The 18,166-nt window shown below is 39.4% G+C and overlaps 1 protein-coding gene across 2 annotated transcripts in view; it reads right to left on the minus strand.

The window, feature by feature from the left end:
* NELL1 (neural EGFL like 1) overlaps positions 1-18,166 on the minus strand; it is a 934,274-nt gene that overhangs the window by 789,389 nt on the left and 126,719 nt on the right. For both annotated transcript variants that reach the window (XM_032166405.2, XM_032166404.2), the window contains exon 3: positions 15,775-15,925. In XM_032166405.2, coding sequence (XP_032022296.1) covers positions 15,775-15,925 — 151 coding nt within the window. The remainder of the gene's footprint in view (positions 1-15,774; positions 15,926-18,166) is intronic.

The following is an 18,166-nucleotide window of genomic DNA, read 5'->3' on the forward strand; positions in this document are numbered from 1 at the left end:
TCGATAAGAAGCGAGAAAGGCGAGCTGAAATGTCCTTTAGAAAAAAAGTGTGTGCATTTGCTCTAAAAGATGTAATTGTTGTAGTTTTATAAATTATGAAATTTGGATTTCCAAAGAACACTATGGATGGATGGTTAGACTTCCCTTGCACATTGCCTGCACTTAATGAGGACTATTGTCCTGAAATTATATGGCCTCGTATAAATATCATACTTTGTCATGATACGCTCTCTCTAACACTGTGAAATCATCAAGGAAGCTATTGCTGTCAGCATCTCCTCATCTAAAACCACTCCCTTTCATCACCCTCAACTAACAAAGTTTTAAATGCACTAGCTCTTTCTCTGTCCCCTAAACATACCAAACTGGCTCCTTCACAGAGTCTTTGTACTTACTGTCTCAGCTATCTGGGACACTCATCTTTCTGATTTTTTCATAGCTGCCTCTTTTTTAGATTCAGCACAAATGTCCTATCTTCATAAAGCCCTCTCCAGCTTCTCCTCTCTACTGACGTATCTCTCATCCCTCTGTTTTATTTTCTTCTATGACATTTATCATTAGGTTTAATTTTGCCCGTATTTATCATCTGACTCATCCCACTAGAATAAAAGCTCCCTGAGGACAGGCCGCTTACACACTTTCACCGCTGAAGAATCCACCAATGTTCCTAGCCCACAGATAAGTGCCCAAAGCAGATTAGTATCTGATGAATAATGAATGAACTATAATTTGACAGAGAAGTAAACTGAGGTCCAGGGAGGACCTGTCTGGTCTCATGGATATTCATTGGCAAAGCAGAGCCTTGAGTCCAGGTCTTCTGACTCCTGGCCCAGCATCACTGTCATTGCACCACTCTCATCAGTGTTCTGACAGCCTGAGGTGCCTTTCACCCAGAAATCAGCAAGTCAAGAGTTAAATCTATCTTTCATCAGCAACAAGATTTTGTCCACATTTCTCACCACAGAACCAAATGAATGAATGCATGTTACCCAGAAATGCAAGTGTTTCACAACTAATTCCAAAGGATGCCAAAGAAGACAGTTTTTTAAAATTCTCTAGGAGAATTCCATTGAACTTAAATGATTTTATGCATAAATATTAATGAAATTGTGACTTTTATACTAAAAAAGTAAAGGTTAATGGCTACATTAGCTGTTTTTTCATTTCTCAAACACTAGGCAATCCAAAATCTAATATGCACATATACAAGCATGAGCAATTTGCCCAAAGTATTATACTCTATTGCTATGATACTTCTTGTCTTCAATTAAGGTCAAAAGTCATCTGAACAGCTTCATTTCTTCTGACAAAGATTTAAATTTTACTTAATTAGTGTGTTCCTGAAAACATCCTCATTTTCTTGACATCAGATCCTTCCGCTCATTTTCATTTTTGCCTGAAAATTACTACTTCCCAGTGCACACCACATCCTAACTGTCCATCCTCAAGTATACATCCTTTAAACATTCCCTTGAAGCTGTGTCTACGCTGTGCTAGGCATAAAGATAAAAATGATGGAATCTCAGAATCCAGATGTCTTGTCTCCCAGCATTTGGCAGCATCTCTAGATGGCCCACATTTTCAGCTTTTAACCATTTACTGGAAAATACATTCCATCCATTATTACTCTTTTCTACTTTTCTATATTTGTGTTAATTTATTCAACTGAAAACTTGGACAAAGTAAATGCAAGGAATTGGGCCAGATGACACACAGCACAATGATTAAAGAAAAAAGCTATTCACCACCCCACTCTATCTGCCCAGGGCACACTAACTTGCAGTAGCACAAGCCAGAACCCTGGGCATCACCCTTGACTCCTCTTTCTCTATCCCCTAACATGAACTACAACCAGTCTACTCCAGAATTAACTTCCCTCAATTGGCACCACCATTATCTGAAATAGTCCAGGATTCTGTCCTCTTATCTAGGATCTCGATTCTAGAATACTGCAGCAACCTTCTGTCTTTTTTTTTTTTTTTTTTTTTTTTTTGAGACAGAGTCTCGCTCTGTCGCCCAGGCTGGAGTGCAGTGGCATGATCTAGGCTCACTGTAAGCTCTGCCTCCCAGGTTCACACCATTCTTCTGCCTCAGCCTCCCGAGTAGCTGGGACTACAGGTGCCCGCCACCACGCCCGGCTAATTTTTTTTGTATTTTTAGTAGAGATGGGATTTCACTGTGTTAGCCAGGATGGTCTCGATCTCCTGATCTCATGATCCACCCACCTCGGCCTCCCAAAATGCTGGGATTACAGGCATGAGCCACCGCACCCGGCCAGCAACCTCCTGTCTTTATGTCTCCGATTTTGCCCCCTCCATGCCATTCTCCACTAAGCAGCCACTGTGGTCTTTCTAAAGCACCAACCTAATCATGCCACCAAACCTGCACTTACATCCTTTCCATGGCTACCAACGCCCTGGGCCTAAAGGCTAAACCATTATGCATTGCTTACAAACCTATTCACAATCTGGCCTCTTGTCTGCCTCCCCAGGTTTATTTCTTGACACACCTTGCCTCTTCCTTGCCTATGCTTTCTCCACTCTTCAACAATAAATTTTTCTTCAGTTCTTTTAATGCACTGTGATCCCTCATCTCTCCCCTCTTTGCTCATGCTGCATTCAGAACCCTCTTCCATTCATCTTGGCTGATTTCTGCTTATCCTTCTATTTAACATATTAAGCATAACTCTCAGTGGAAAGAATTTCTGACTCCTTTTGGTCGAGGTAGGGTGCCTTGCTCCCTGTATTCCTCCTATCAGGTCACTAACAATACTTGGCAGCGTTTCTTTGACTGTCTCCACTCCTGTATGCCCCACAATTGTAGCCCAGCATCTATGACCACATAGTATTTGATAGGTTTGCATTGTTATTTCCTGAATGATGCTGAAAAGACAGCTTACAGTCTACTCGGATCATAGTCCTACCTCTAAAGACTCTCTAATTGTAGACACCCAATATTTGTTTGAAGTGTGGAGACTTGCTTGCATACTTCAAAAGCAATATAGATAGATTTTTTTAGGGCAAGACTCCAATTTGCTCCCTTCCTTCCCAAATGAAAGTAATTTAATAATTGAAAATATCTACTTTGTAATAATATAAGCCAATGTTGTATCTCATTGAGGAAAGAATTACCCAAGGAGAAAGGTTTTTCTTGGGTTCTTGGGTTGGCTTCAACAAACCATGTAACATACTTCTGGAATTTTCTCCCCTTTCCTCCTACCCTACATTCTGATATTCTTCAATCAATTTGATAAAAGTGCAAAATAATTTAAATATGAGCTTAAGTCATCTATAATTAACAAGGTAAACATGCTTTTTTAGGAATTACAGAATGCATTCCATTTGGGCAATTCATTGTTTTAGATTATCTATAACAATCTCTTGATGTGAAAAGCTTATTACTATTTCAAATGGTGGGAAGGTCCCAACATCTACCTTCTTCCCTTATGAAGAATTTTAGGAAGAATTAGGAAATATCTAAAGCAGCCATGAGGACAGGAAGAAAAATAACATTTACCGAGAGCCTTGATATATGAGATGTATGAGGAACTGCTCTTGTTTAATCCTCCCAATAACTCTGTGATGTGGTAATCAATCGATACCTTCACTTTACCTAGGAGAACACTGAGTCTGAGGTAAATTAAAGATAACTGCAAAAGCTCAAACATCTAGCAACTGACAGATCCAGGAAATGAACCCAAGTCTACTTGGCATCACAGTAGAAAGTTCTTTCCACCATGAGAGCTCAGAAAACTGAATATCTTTTGAAATACAACATTTTTGTTTAAGAAAAAAAAAAAGGAGATGCCTTCTTAGGAAGCCAAAAATGTCTTCTTCATCTCCTCAGAGAAGGAGGAAGCTTTTTCTTAGAGCCCTAGCTTTCAGCTTCCCATCTAATTATGCTTCAACTTAATTTTATCTATAATTTAGAAATAAAATTTAAAAAAAAAAACAAGATTTACCATTATATCTTATAGAGTTACATATACTGGCAGAGTATTCAATTAGATTTAATCTGCATTAATTAAGCTTTCCATTTTAACAAAGCTCTATATTAACATATTTGAATCCGAAAAAATAAACATTAAATCTGCAATGTCATTACAATAGTTCAGCAAGACAGATTCATCTTTGTTGCTCTGCTAATGCACTCTATTGCTACTGTAAAAAATAATTTTATCACATTAGAAATATACATTGGAATTAATAACAGAGTACCCATTCCATTACATAAAAGAGCCTATTTCAATTACTACCTCCGGGTACATTTTTAATAGTCTTTATATTTCAGTTTTCTGTTTCATTTTATCTGCCCACTTAAGATATCCATGGGAACTCAATTGGCTCAGTTACCTAAGGAGTTTCCAGATACTGCTTTGCCAAGAAGTTCACTCCTCATTTAAAGAAACACAAACCCCCAAGAGTTCTAACTCTGGCTACTGGGTTCCCACCAGGTGAGAGAGATGCCTGCCTTTGGCCAGAAGGGAACTCAGCCACTGAATGAAGTCTTCTAATTCAATAATGGCCATGCCTGAGAGTAGCCGGAAGCCTAGCAGAAATTGGAAACAGTGATTTCCAAAACAGTAAATGAAGTTTCTCTGGTTGACAGCTTTTGAAAAGGCAGGGGCATGATTACTTCCTGTGGTGCTCATGATGACTAGGGAAGGTGATCAGATCCAGAATGCTGTTTCCCCATTGCGCTTCATCAGCAAAGATGACTTTTAACTGGAAATTGAACATTACCAGAAGGTTTGGGTGATAGTCATTATTTTCCTTTAATCATTGAACTGGGGGTGGTGGGTGGGATGACTACTTTCTCATCTGGCCACTCCTCAGCACCCTGTCTCCCCTCAGCATCAAATTTCCATCTCGATAACATCGTCATTATCAGTATCATCCACATCATCATCATTATGGCTTTTTTATTGGGTTTCTTTTGCATGCCAAGCACTATGCTAGGTATCTTACAAATACTAATCCACAGAAAAATCACCAGGTATTATCAATTTAGCCTCCAGATACCAAAACCTTTGCCCCCTTCACTATCCTGCACAGCCTCCCACATGTAGCACACCCAGGGCAATACCTGTGTCTGGTACAATGTATTCCACGTGAACCTTTGAAACTAGTCATGAAAATTCTGAGCATCTCTAACTGGAGATGAAGAAGACAAATCCTTTTTTCATTTAAAAATGTATTTATTGAGTGCATACTATGTGCTTGAGATTATTACTTGGAGAAACCCCTATGTGAGGCCGTCTGTTACCTATGCTACTTCCATGTATCTGGGTGCAGACACAATAGGAAACACCCCAACCAATCAAGACAGAGACTGCCTAGTGTTTCCAATACCCTTGTTCTCTCATCCTTGGTACAATGCTAGGCTGAATTTCCCAGTACTGGTCAATGAAATGGGATACAGATTATACATGACATTTTCAGCCTGACCCTTAAACCTATCCAAGGAGACTATGAAAAAATGATAATTACAATACCTACAATGCTTACATAATTACAATAGGAGCCATTAACCTACTTCTCTCAGAGTGTCATGGATTGAGCAATCAATCAGTTAATCAATACACATAGAAGTTAAAAAGCAAAACTCAAAGGTGCTACATATAAAGTCATATGTCTGTATATATCTACAGATTTTCAAAAACTACCCATTATTTTTAAATGTACCCCGCAAATCAAAAATATTGAGTATGTAACAGATCACCAGGAAAAAAAAATCTGCAAACTCAAAAATCTAAAAATCTGACAGCACATATTTTATGCCCTCAATTAACAATAAAACCAGAAATTACCCACTAAACATTTTTTAATTTAATCACTTTGGAATATTTAAACACCCCTTTAACCAGAGTTAAAGAGGAATTCAAACTGAAATTAAGAATTATAGAAAAGTATAGAAAATAAAAACACTATATAGCAATATCAATGGGCTGTATTCAAAGTAATATTCACAAGAAAAGATAAAACCATCAGTGATTTTACCAGTAAATAGAAAATACTGAAGACAAATGAACTAAACATTGAAGAAGCTAGGAAAAATACGAACAAGATGATCCAAAATAAGGTAAGAAGTAGAAATCAATGAATTTGAAATGAAAAACAGTCGACTTGATCAATAAAACTAAGAACTGTTTCATTTAAAAGATCAGTAAGTTACACAATCTCATGATGAGCCTGGCCAAGAAAAGAAGAAGAAAACACACATTTCACACATTAGAAATAAAAGGAGATAAAAATCATAAATATAAAAATTTTATTAAGTAAAAGAGACTATAATGTCCAACTTGGAAAATGAACATTTCAATAATAAAAGATTTTCCAGCTTCCCCAAAACCAAATTATCAGCCTAAACATTTTTTGTACTTTTCAGCCCAAATATTTTCTATACAAAATATTTTCTGTCCTTTTCTAATTATATTTACATGTAATTATTTACATCTAATTACATTTGCATCTATTTTCAGGCTCATTCTATCAGAAACACTTGTAGAAAAGATACAATGTATATTTTTAAACTAGTCTAGAACATAAAAAAATTCAAAAAGCCTTGAATTAACTCAAATACACACAGTTTTCTGTGTATTCAAATACAGAAAAGATCTATGGCATCTCACTTATTAATGAATTAAAACATTTAAATGTTTAATAAGTTTAAAGTATTTAAAACAATGCCTATAATTCTTCAGTGCTTAAACTAATGTAGTTACTACTACTGCTTTTATTAATATTGCTATTGCTATCATTATTTAATGATGCAAAAAATCCTAACTAAAGCATTAGTTAATGTAAGTTTATTCAAGGATTTCAGAAATAGCTCAACTTTATGGATTCTATTAATGTAATTACTTATGTTAATAGATAAAAGGGGACAGACACAAAAGTATCTCAAAATGCACACTGAAAAGATTTAATAAAATATAACAGCTATTCTTTTTTAATCTTTCAGTAAAATAGGAATAAAATTAGATTTCTTTTACATGATGACTAGATAGATAAAGACAAATAAAAATAGAGATAGATATTAGAAAGTACTACTAGACAGTTTATTAAACAGAGGACCTTGTTAAAGTTGGAAAGAAAAAAGGATTATCTGTTGCCCTCTTCCTGACTTTAATGAACACCTTTGATTTGTTCATATATTATTTACCACTATTATGGAGATTCTAGCTGATATCATAAAACAAGAAAAAGAAATAGCTAATATAAATATTGAAATTTAAGAAAGAAAAATTTTCAACATTTTCAAATTACAAAATTATATACCTAACAAGTCAAAGGAGACCATCTAAAAAAAAATTAATGTTTGGCACGTGGTATGCAATCAGCAAATGTTAGCTTAAAAAACTATTCAATATAGCTTAAAAATTAGCTAAAACTTAAAAGAAAGATATCAGAACCATATTAAAACATCAAAAGAAAGCAAGCTGCAGATCAATATCTCACTTATGGATATAGATACAAAAGTCCTCAACAATATACTATCAAATCAAATCCATAAAATAGAAAAAGGATTATAGAACATAACCAAGTAGAATTTATTCCAGGAATGCAAGTTTGGTATAGCTTCTGAAAATCAGTTAGTATAATATACTACATCAATAGAATAAAAGATAAAACTATGTTATCATCTCAGTAGATACAGAAATAGCATGTGAAGAAATTCAACACCCTTCATAATAGAAACACTAACCAAACTAGAAATAGAAAGAAACTTCTCCAATATGATAAAGAACACCTACAAATAGAAAACAAAAAAAAAAACCTCCAGACTGGTGAAGAGTATCTGTGAAAATCCACAGCTAACATACTTCAAGGTGAAAACTGAAAGCTTTCCCTTTAAAATCAGAAACAATACAAAGATATCTGCTCGCCATTTCTATTCAACATTGTAGTGGAAGTTCTGGCCAGGGAAATTCGGTACAAAAATGAAAAAACAGGCAGCCAGGTAGGACAGGAAGAAATAAAACTGTCTCTATTTGGAGATGACATAATCTTATATGGAAAAATTCTAAGGAATTCACTAGAAACTATTAGAACTAATCAATAAGCTTGCCAAGGTTGCAGGATGCAAAGTAATATGCAAAAATTAATCTCCTTTCTATACAGTAGCAATGAGCAACCAAAAATTGAAATTAAGAAAATTATTCCATGTATGATAGCATAAAAAAAAATACACCTAGGAATAAATTAACAAAAGCCACAAAAATCTTAGATTTTGAAAACCCAAAAAAAAAAAAAAAAAATTGAAAGAAATGAAAGACGACCTGAGAAAGCAGAAAGACACCCTATGTTCATGAATCAAATTATTTGACATTGTTTTGATGGCAATACTTCCTCAGACTGACTACCTACAGATTCAATGCAATCTCTATCAAAATCTCAACTGACTTATTTGCGGAAACTGACAAGCAGGTCCTAAAATTCATATGAAAATCCAAGGGAACTAGAATAACCAAAACAATCTTGAAAAGAAGAACAAACTTGGAAGATTCATATTTCCCAATTTCCAAACTTACTATGAAACTGCAATAATCAAAGAGCACTTCCATATAGATCAATGAAATAGAAGTAATGATGGTAGTGGCAGGCTGTCTGGAGCAGCCGCTACCATCACACCAGGTGCAGCAGGGAGGCGTGGCCAGGCCTGCAGGCTCCGTGGAGCCACTGGGAACCGTGAAAAAGCAGAAGCCCCGCCCCTTCCAAGTTGGGGTAGAAGTTCCCCAGGCACAGCTGCAGCTGCCCACTTGCAGCTATAGACCCAGGCCTCCTGCTCCGTAGAGCAGGCAGGAGTGGTGCCCAAGTCATGGCTGTAGATCTAGACCTCCCACTCCACAGAGCAGGCAGGAGGCCTGCCCCGCTGGGCTCAGCTGCAGCTGCCCAAACTGTGGCTGCAGACCCAGGCTTCCTGTTTCACCAAGCAGGAAGGAGCCCCAGCCCTTCCCTTCACAGCTGCAGCTGTGGGCCCAGGCATCCCTGCACTCTTGGAGACCTGGGAAGGACCCCACTGCACTTGTAAGCTCAGAAATGCCTGCTCCCACTGCCTGGCTTCTCTCTGATATAAGCACCTGCTCCAATCTTCGAGCAAAGTCGGGGCCAAGTTCCGGCACTGTCACAGCCTGGCTGGGTGTGCACACGCTCAGGGCAGTGCTAACACACCAGCCCTCTGCCACCTTAGCCCTCCCTGGATTTGGGGCACCAATGAGCATAGGAGGGAAGCTGAGGTGGGGCTGAAGTCAGCTCAGCATTGGCCCGCAGGTATCCCTTGGCACCTGCAGTCTGGACTCCATGGATGTCAGCAGGAGGCAGACAGGTTCCTGAGTGGAAGTGGGTGGGTCCCCAGTGAGGCTTCACTTTCAGGCCAGGGAGGGCCTGATGGCTGCCAGTTCCACAGACTGGAGTGGGAACTTGTAGTGCCTTTTCCAGGCCTATCCATGGCTGCCCATGGGCCATCTGGCATGCACTTCCTCCCCTCTGAGGCCCATACAAGCCCCAGGCTCAGCCAGAGCTGAGCAGACATCAGGACAACCAGCTGCAGAGAGGAGCTACCCAATCCAGGGCCTCCTCTCTGCTGCAACTCAAGCAGACATCAGGATAACCAGCTGCAGAGAGAAGCCACCCACTCTAGGGCCTCCTCTCTGCTGAGAGCTGCAGAGACAACAGCAGGACCTGCCTGCAGAGAGGAGCTTCCCACTCCCGGGTCTCCTCTCTATTAGGAGCTGAACACTTGTCGGGACACCCTGGCTGAGGAAAGGAGCTACCCCTGTGGAAGACTGAACTGTTCTATTGCTCAATAAAGCTTCTCTTCATCTTGCTCACTCTCCACTTGTCTGTGTACCTCATTCTTCCTGGTTGCAGGACAAGAACTTGGGACTCACTGAATGAGGCTAAAAAAGATGTAACACAAACACAGCTGAAACATTCCCCTTGCTTGCCACGTTGGGGGCAAAGAGGAGAGAAGAAAAGAGCTGCAGCTCTTTGGGGAGCTCAGACCTGGGCTCCCCGAGCCAGGACTGTGACTCCCTCTTTGGGGCCTTGCAGTTCCTGGTGTCTCCAAGCTTCCAGGTGCCACCGTGTTCCCCGGTGCTGGTGGAAGCTGCTTGCCGTGTACCTGGTCCAGCCACAACCTCACAGAGATTCGGTAACCCTGCCAGTACCTGGAGCTGCCCACCCCGTGGCAGCAGCCAGCGTATCTGACTGTGCAGTGGCCAGACCCCATGCTCACTCACACACCCCTTGCTGCTCCATGCCTGACTCCCATCTCCCTTGGAGGCATGGCACCTAGGCCAGTACCATGAGCTGAGTGCAGCCTGCCAGGCCAAGTGGGTGGAACAAGCCCAGTGGGCCCTAGCAAAACTCAGGCAAAGGCATCACCAGCCACAGGTTTCTGGTCAGAAAAGCGACACCTCAAAGATTCCGTAACAATAAGAGACCAGAAATAAGCCCTTACATTTATGGTCAATTGATCTTCAACAGGGTGCCAATACAATTCACTGGAAGAAAAGCAGTCTTCAACAAATGGTGAAGAAACAATTGGATATTCATATGCAAAAGAATAAAGTTGGACCCCTACCTCACATGATATATAAAAATTAACTCAAAATATATCTAAGAGATAAATGTGAGAGCTAAGCCTATAAAACTTTTAGAAGAAAATAACTTAAAATATATCTAAGAGATAAATGTAAGAGCTAAATCTATAAAACTTTCAGAAGAAAACATAGGAGTAAATCTTCATTACTTTGAATTGGGCAAAAATATGACATCAGAATCACAAAAAAAAGTAAAAATAAAAAAATTTGGACATCATCAAAGTTTAAAGCCTTTGTGCTTAAAGGACACCACCAAGAAAATGAAAAGATCACCCACAGAATGGGGGAAAAAACTGTAAATTATACCTCTGATAAGTGACTGCATCTAAAACATACATGATTATTACAAATCAATGATAGAAAGACAAAGAATCCAATTAAATGTAGGCAAATTATCTGAATACATATTTCTCTAAAGATACACAAATGGTCAATAAGCTTATGAAAATATACTCAACATCATTTAACCATCAAGCAAATGCAACTCAAAACCACAATGAGGTATCACTCCATACCCATTAGAACGTCTACCATCAAAAAGAAAGATAATAACTAGTGTTGACAAGGATGTGGAAAAATTGAAACCCTCAAACACTGCTTCAGGGAATATAAAACAGTGTAGTCACTTTGGACAAGTCTGGCAGTTCCTCAGACAGTTAAACAGAGTTTCCATCTGATCCAGCAATTCCACTCCTAGTCATATACCCAAGGAAATAAAAACATGTCCACACAATAGCTTGTACATGAATGTTCATAGCAGCATTATTCATAATAGCCAAGAGTGGAAACAATTCAAATGTCCACCAACTGATAAATGGATATCTATAATGTATTATATCCACACAATGTAACATTATTCTGCAATAAAAAGAAGTGAACTACTGACATAAGCTACAATATGAATGAACCTTGAAAGCATTATTCCAAGTTAGAGAAGCCAGTCAAAAAGGGATACAAAGTATATGATTTCACTTATATGAAATAACCAAAATAGGCAAATCTACAGAGAGAAAGTAGATTAGTGGTTGCCTAAGGCTTGGGAGCTTACGGGGAAATTATGGGTGACAGCTAAAAGGTATGCGATTTCTTTTGAGGGTAATGAGCATTTCTAAATCTAAAATTGATTGTGGTGATGAATGCACAATTCTGTGATTACACTAAAAGCTACTGAATTATAAAAACAAAAAATTATCTAGGAATCTAATAACGCCCATCATATCCCAATTGTTTCAAATACTTATTTATCTTCATCATTAGTAATACAATCAGAATCACATAAGGGAGAATCACAAAAAGAACCTGGGCATCTGACTTTTAAGCCAACAATCTATCTACCACATACCTGGATCTTCTGCTATTGAATAAAGAAAAGCCCCAAATCCTTGGTCAACTTATATGCCTGGTCAAATGTCCATGCCAAATTTCTACAGGATAATTTGCTCCTCTAGATACTATTATCCTGATAAATAATAAAAGTAACCTGAAAATTATGAAAGATTCTCACTTATTGCAGATGGGAACATTTGGCCAGGGGAGGAGGGTTATAATGAATAGACTAATTTCTAAATATATGCCATTATATATTCTTCTCTATTTTCTTGCATTCCAGGTCTCCTTAACTAGATCTTCTCTACTAGAGTAGAAACTAGGTTTTCTGTATTACCCACAGCCAATGTATTACAAATCCACAGTCTTTCATACCTTGCCTTGTCAGACCACACACACGGAACAGGGCATCATAAAGTCCAGAGAGAGAGGGGATCTAGTATCTACTTCTTCATATTTATTTTGTTTAGCAGTCAAGATCTGAGATTTGAGATTTTTCACACTTGTCTTTCATGGTGCCTGCTTGGCTCTCTTGCAAGTGTACTTTCCTTCCTTTCATTTCTTTTTTTTTTATTTTGAAACGGAGTCTCGCTCTTTCGCCTAGGCTGGAGTGCAGTGGCGCTATCTCGGCTCACTGCAAGCTCCACCTCCCGGGTTCATACCATTCTCCTGCCTCAGCCTCCCAAGTAGCTGGGACTACAGGCGCCTGCCACCATGCCCAGCTAATTTTTTGTATTTTTAGTAGAGATGGGGTTTCACCGTGTTAGCCAGGATAGTCTCGATCTCCGACCTCGTGATACACCTGCCTTGGCCTCCCAAAGTGCTGGGATTACAGGCGTGAGCGACCGCACCCGGCCTCTAAAGCTTTTTAATAAACTTTCACTCCTGCTTTAAAACTTGCCTCGGTCTCTCCTTCTGCCTTATGCCCCTCAGATAAATTTTTCTTCTGAGGACACAAGAATTGAGGTTGCTGTAGACCCATATGGATTTGCCGCCAGTAACATTTTGGTGGCATGTAACTTAGATACCCTCCACTGCCAACATACTTTGGTGCCTTGTGACTCAGATAATTTCTACTGCTAATATACTTTGGTGCTGTGTGACTCAGATATGTTCCCTAGTGGTAAGAGACCTCTATGCCTCACCTTCTTTGGCTAAAGGCATTCAACCCCTGTACACGGTTTTCTTCTCCCACCGTTTTTTTTTTTGAGATGGGGTTTCACTCTTGTTGCCCAGGCTGGTGCGCAATGGTGCAATCTTGGCTCACTGCAACCTCAGCCTCCTAAATTCAAGCGATTCTCCTGCCTCAGCCTCCTGAGTAGCTGGGATTACAGGCATGCACCACCACACCCGGATAATTTTTGTATTTTTAGTGGAGACAGGGTTTCACCATGTTGGTCAGCTGGTCTTGAACTCCTGACCTCAGGTGATCCGCCCTTCTTGGCCTCCCAAAGTGCTGGGATTACAGGCATGAGCCACGGTGCCCAGCCTCTTCTCCCTTTCTCAAAAAAAAAAAAAAAAAATCTGAAGTTTTTCTATTACAGTGAAAAATGATCAAATGACTCTCCTATCAATCATCCTCGGGCTCCATTAGAAACCTACTAGGGATATAAAAGAAGACAGCCTCACATGGCAACAAAAAAGTTTTTTTAAAACCTTTCCTATTGAAAAAAAAATCCAAAAGAAAACCCAGCAAATACAGTTTCAAAACACACTTTGACAAGGAGAATAAATGTATATGTGTTAAGGGATGGCCATTCAACGTGCACAATCCTTTTTCTTCCTTACAGCAGCCCAGGAAAATAGATTAAACACATTTTACAGACAAGGAAATTGAGGTTCCAAGACATTGAAGAGCTAGTGTCACAAAGCTAGAACTGGAACTCCAGATCTCCATCAGTCTGACTCTGAAACCTGTGCTCTTTCTAATGTAATAGCAACTGTTTTGCGTGCTTCTCATCTGCTTTGGGAAGCTCTCCTCTGCATTCATTGAGAAATATCTCAAGATCTACCTCCTACTTTGGGCATTTGTATAATCCTCATCATACCAAAGAGGCATTCACACCCAACCCCACAAGGCCAATAGGGCAAGGTAGGGTTGTGAAGCTGAGACTTGCCTTGACACTCAATCCTTGGAAAATGAGAACCTATACCTTTCTCCAGCATACAGAACACCTTTGAACAAACCCATATCTCTCACAGACATGTATATTACCTTGCTTTCTCTGGGCTGACCCAGAACAGCCAGACTGTAATGACAACACCCCCACAAAATGATCGGGGTCCATCACCACGCTTTGAGGCTGAAAGCAAACAACCATTAAAGACAGAACTGTTGATCCTTACAACTGCCAAAAGTCTGCATAGAAAGAGCCTCTGTTCCAGCCAAATTGGTCTGTTCACTGATCCCACTCCCAAAATTGCATTTCTCTATATTTCTTCACCTCTGTGACTGTGCACACTGTTCCTTCTGTTTGATATAACACCCTTCTTCCCTTACCTGCTGGAATTCTGCCTGTGCTTCAAGAGCATTCTATGTGGTCTTCCTCAACCACTAACCTAATGCATTTAATTCAGTGAACTTAACACATTTACATAATTTTGAAATTAGCTCCATACTTCATTGTAACACCAATCTACTATATCTTTATTATCGGCTCTTTTTTATTCTTTTTGTGTGGTTATGCCTTGTTTCCCACATTGCCAAACTCCACCATACATGCTTAGAATGCTTAGAAGATTTTGTTCCTTTGATTTCTCCACAAAACCTTGCATGGCACCTAGAACAGAGTAGGTGCTTCATAAATATTTTCAGTGGACTAATACAGAGGAACCCAGTATTAAAAATTAAAATTGTTTAGGTTACCTAATAATTATTAATTTGAATTCAATGATAGAGTGATCTCTCTTAAACTTAAAACCCATTGCCTAGGGGACTTTACTCCAAGTTTTTAACATGGCATTGAAGCTTTGCAATGATCTGGCTTCTACCTACCTCGATAATACTAGCCCTCAACACCCACTCCAAACTCTCATCCCTTCCCCATACACACTTTTATGTTCCAACCACTTACCTACCCATGTGTTGCTTCTTAAAATCACAGCAACCACTTTCTGAAATGTTATTCTTCCATCCCTTACTCCTTCGCATTCAGCATGTAAAATACTCACATTTTTTTCCTTATACAGTTATCATCTTTTCCAAAGCCTTTCTTGGCTACCACAACACTTAGCAGAATGACTACTCTTACCTTTATTTCCTGATTACAACCTTCTGGCATTGTATCTTCAATACTTTATTATATTTATTTGTCTATCTTCCCTACTAGCTTATGTGATCTTTGAGATGAAAATCATACACTATTCACCTTAATATTCCCAGTGTCAAGTATAATCCCCACATAAACACACTGTAAATGTTTATTGAAGGTTGTTAAACATAACTAATTAACTTGTCTGATGACTAAATATGATAGAATGTGATTTTATTCAAAGTCTACCAGAAGACAGGCGAGAAAGATACTCATGATTAGTCCTTGGAGAGCAAACAAGAAAGCCACTTTGACCAAAGTAAATTCTTAATGCAAAGTAAATTCATGAATGTGTTCAACAGAAACAAGGCCTCAGTTAGATGAAAGTTTTCATGGGGCTACAAACTCTAAATCCCAAGACATTTTGTCTTGTGAAGGGGTAAGGGATGGAAGAAGGAGTAAGGGATGGAAGAATAACATTTCAGAAAGAGGTTGCTGTGATTTTAAGAAGCAACACATGGGTAGGTAAGTGGTTGGAACATAACCCATTAACTCTAGGGAGATTTTCAAAAGCAGAAAGAGCTTTCTTACCTGTGCTCCAGTTCTCGAATGGACAGTATCACTCCTGAAGTGGATGGCTTCTGCTGTACAGTGGCCAAAAAGGTGAATTCACTCTTGTTCCGGAACAGCTGAATTAATTTCTCACTCACATGAGGAGCTGCATGGATCTCTCTTTCTATGTCTAGGAATCAAGAAGAAAAGCAGGAGGAAACAAGAGTGAAGAAGGAGAGGAGAAGAGGAAGGAGAAGGAGAAGGATAGAGAAGAAATACAGGAGAAAGAGGAGAGGGGGGATGAGAAAGAAGAGGAGAAAAGATCCATGGTTAAAAATGTCATGTCCAAAGAATCCAGATTGCATTTTTCATTTTCCTCTCCTGTCAATAGTTTTCATTTTCAGGCACCATTCCCCACTCCCTACAGCTGCATTCATTCAATACAAATCCCAGAAATGCTATCTCTGTCACCATGCCCACTTGTCACTTTGACAAGTTCACAATTGGCCAGACAGTGATTTTCTGGCAGGAATTTTGCTGCAAACAGATTAGGTTGCTGTAAATAAGGTGAGTGGTAGTCGGATAAATGTGGTCCTAAATTCAGAGAATCTTGGGATAATAAGACCCAAATGCCACTTAGCATCCTCCAATTTCACTTTTTCCATGGACACAGCTTCCTTCTCCCCACAATGTGCATAGGAAACCTGTCCTTGCCTTGTACCTAGCAGATATTTACTAGCACTAATAATGCCAGACAACTCTGCCTTTGCTTAAAGAATAAATACAAGGCATGCTCATGCTCCACGCCCATGCCTGGAATTTCTCCATAAGCATGCAATGGATGACTTTCCTCATGAAATATTTATTGAAGTTGAGGCCGATTCAGCAGGCCTAGAGGTGTGTGATTCCAGCTAATCCTGCTCCTAGACAAGAATGTTTCTTTCTCCAACATCAGCATAATGAGAGACATCCATCACTTCATACTCAGACTCACCCTTGTCATGACAAACTGGGTGTTATCTCATTACTTTACACTACATTTTTCTGGCATCAGAAAGGGGCACTAAGGGAGCAAAGTTAGAGAAGATTATTCAGAGGATGATAAATGAACATTGGAAGTGTGTTTGGTGGCCCCCTCTCACATCCTGACCATCTCCTCTGACTTCAAGATAACTACTTGGTTATTTCTCCAGGACTACATGGGAAGCCCTTGAAAAACATAGAACTTCAAAGGCTGCAATGCCCAAGCAATATCACAGACAGGTATATGGACCTTGAAGAATCTCATCCTAAAGAATGGCTTCTGAATAAGATATCCTTCAATTCTTGACCTCGGGCCTCAGTTCTCTCATCTGCAAAATGAGGGGGTGGATTAGGTGATCTCTTAGAGCCTTCCCACCTTAGCCTTCTATAATTTTTTGAATTGCTGCTTCAATTTTATAACACAGAAAAGAACAGCACAGTCTTTCCCACCTGTAAGTATCTAGGCTATGAATGGCAGAAAGCAATGTTTGTCCTCCACCATGGAGACACCCAACCCAGGCAGACCAGTCTACCAGTATAAAACCTAACTGCACAATAGTAGCAAGGCCTTCACTACTTAATTCTTAAGTGGCATGCTGTCAGCTTTTATCAAGCATTGAGATAAGAGATAGCCACTTGAAAAATGCTTCTATACCTTCTACAAAATCCCAGCCAGACATTCCAGATGACATTTAAAACCTATTAAATGTGTGAGTGGATCACTCTGTAAACTAGAGAGTATTAGAAAATGTTTGTTAATATTATTTTTATTATCTTTTTTTTTTTTTTGAGATGAGGGTCTTACTCTGTCACCAGGTTGAAGTGCAGTGGCATGATCTTGGCTCACTGCAGCCTCCACCTCCCGGGCTCAAGCAATCTCCCACTTCAGCCTCCCAAGTAGTTGGGACCACAGGTGTGTGCCACCATGCCCGCCTTTTTTTTTTTTTTTTTTTTTTTTTTTTGTATTTTTGGTAGAGACAGGATTTCCCCATGTCGCCCAGGCTGGTCTTGAACTCCTGAGCTCAGGGAATCCACCCACCTTGGCCTTCCGAAGTGCTGGGATTACAAGTGTGAGCCACTGCACCCTATTATCATTACTTCTAAGCAAAGATCATCTTAATAAATTCATCTACAAGTAATGCCAAAAAAAATTCAACTCTTACAATTAAGTTATATGTTTACTTTTTACTTTTTTCTTCTTTACTCATCAATTAGAAATCAACTGATTGGTAGCAGATGCCTGAATTTCAGGATTGTAAAGCTTGGGCCCGAAGAAAAGAGAGCCATAAGCGATCAGCAATGCCTGCTGAAGGAAATGGATATGAATATCCTATCAGCTATGGGTATCGTCATCTCTCACTCAGTTCTCCCTGAGTGATATGATCCAACCCCATGGCCAATGGCCTCC

Source organism: Hylobates moloch, unplaced genomic scaffold (assembly GCF_009828535.3).
Source record: "Hylobates moloch isolate HMO894 unplaced genomic scaffold, HMol_V3 SCAFFOLD_11, whole genome shotgun sequence".
Taxonomy (NCBI): Eukaryota; Metazoa; Chordata; class Mammalia; order Primates; family Hylobatidae; genus Hylobates; species Hylobates moloch.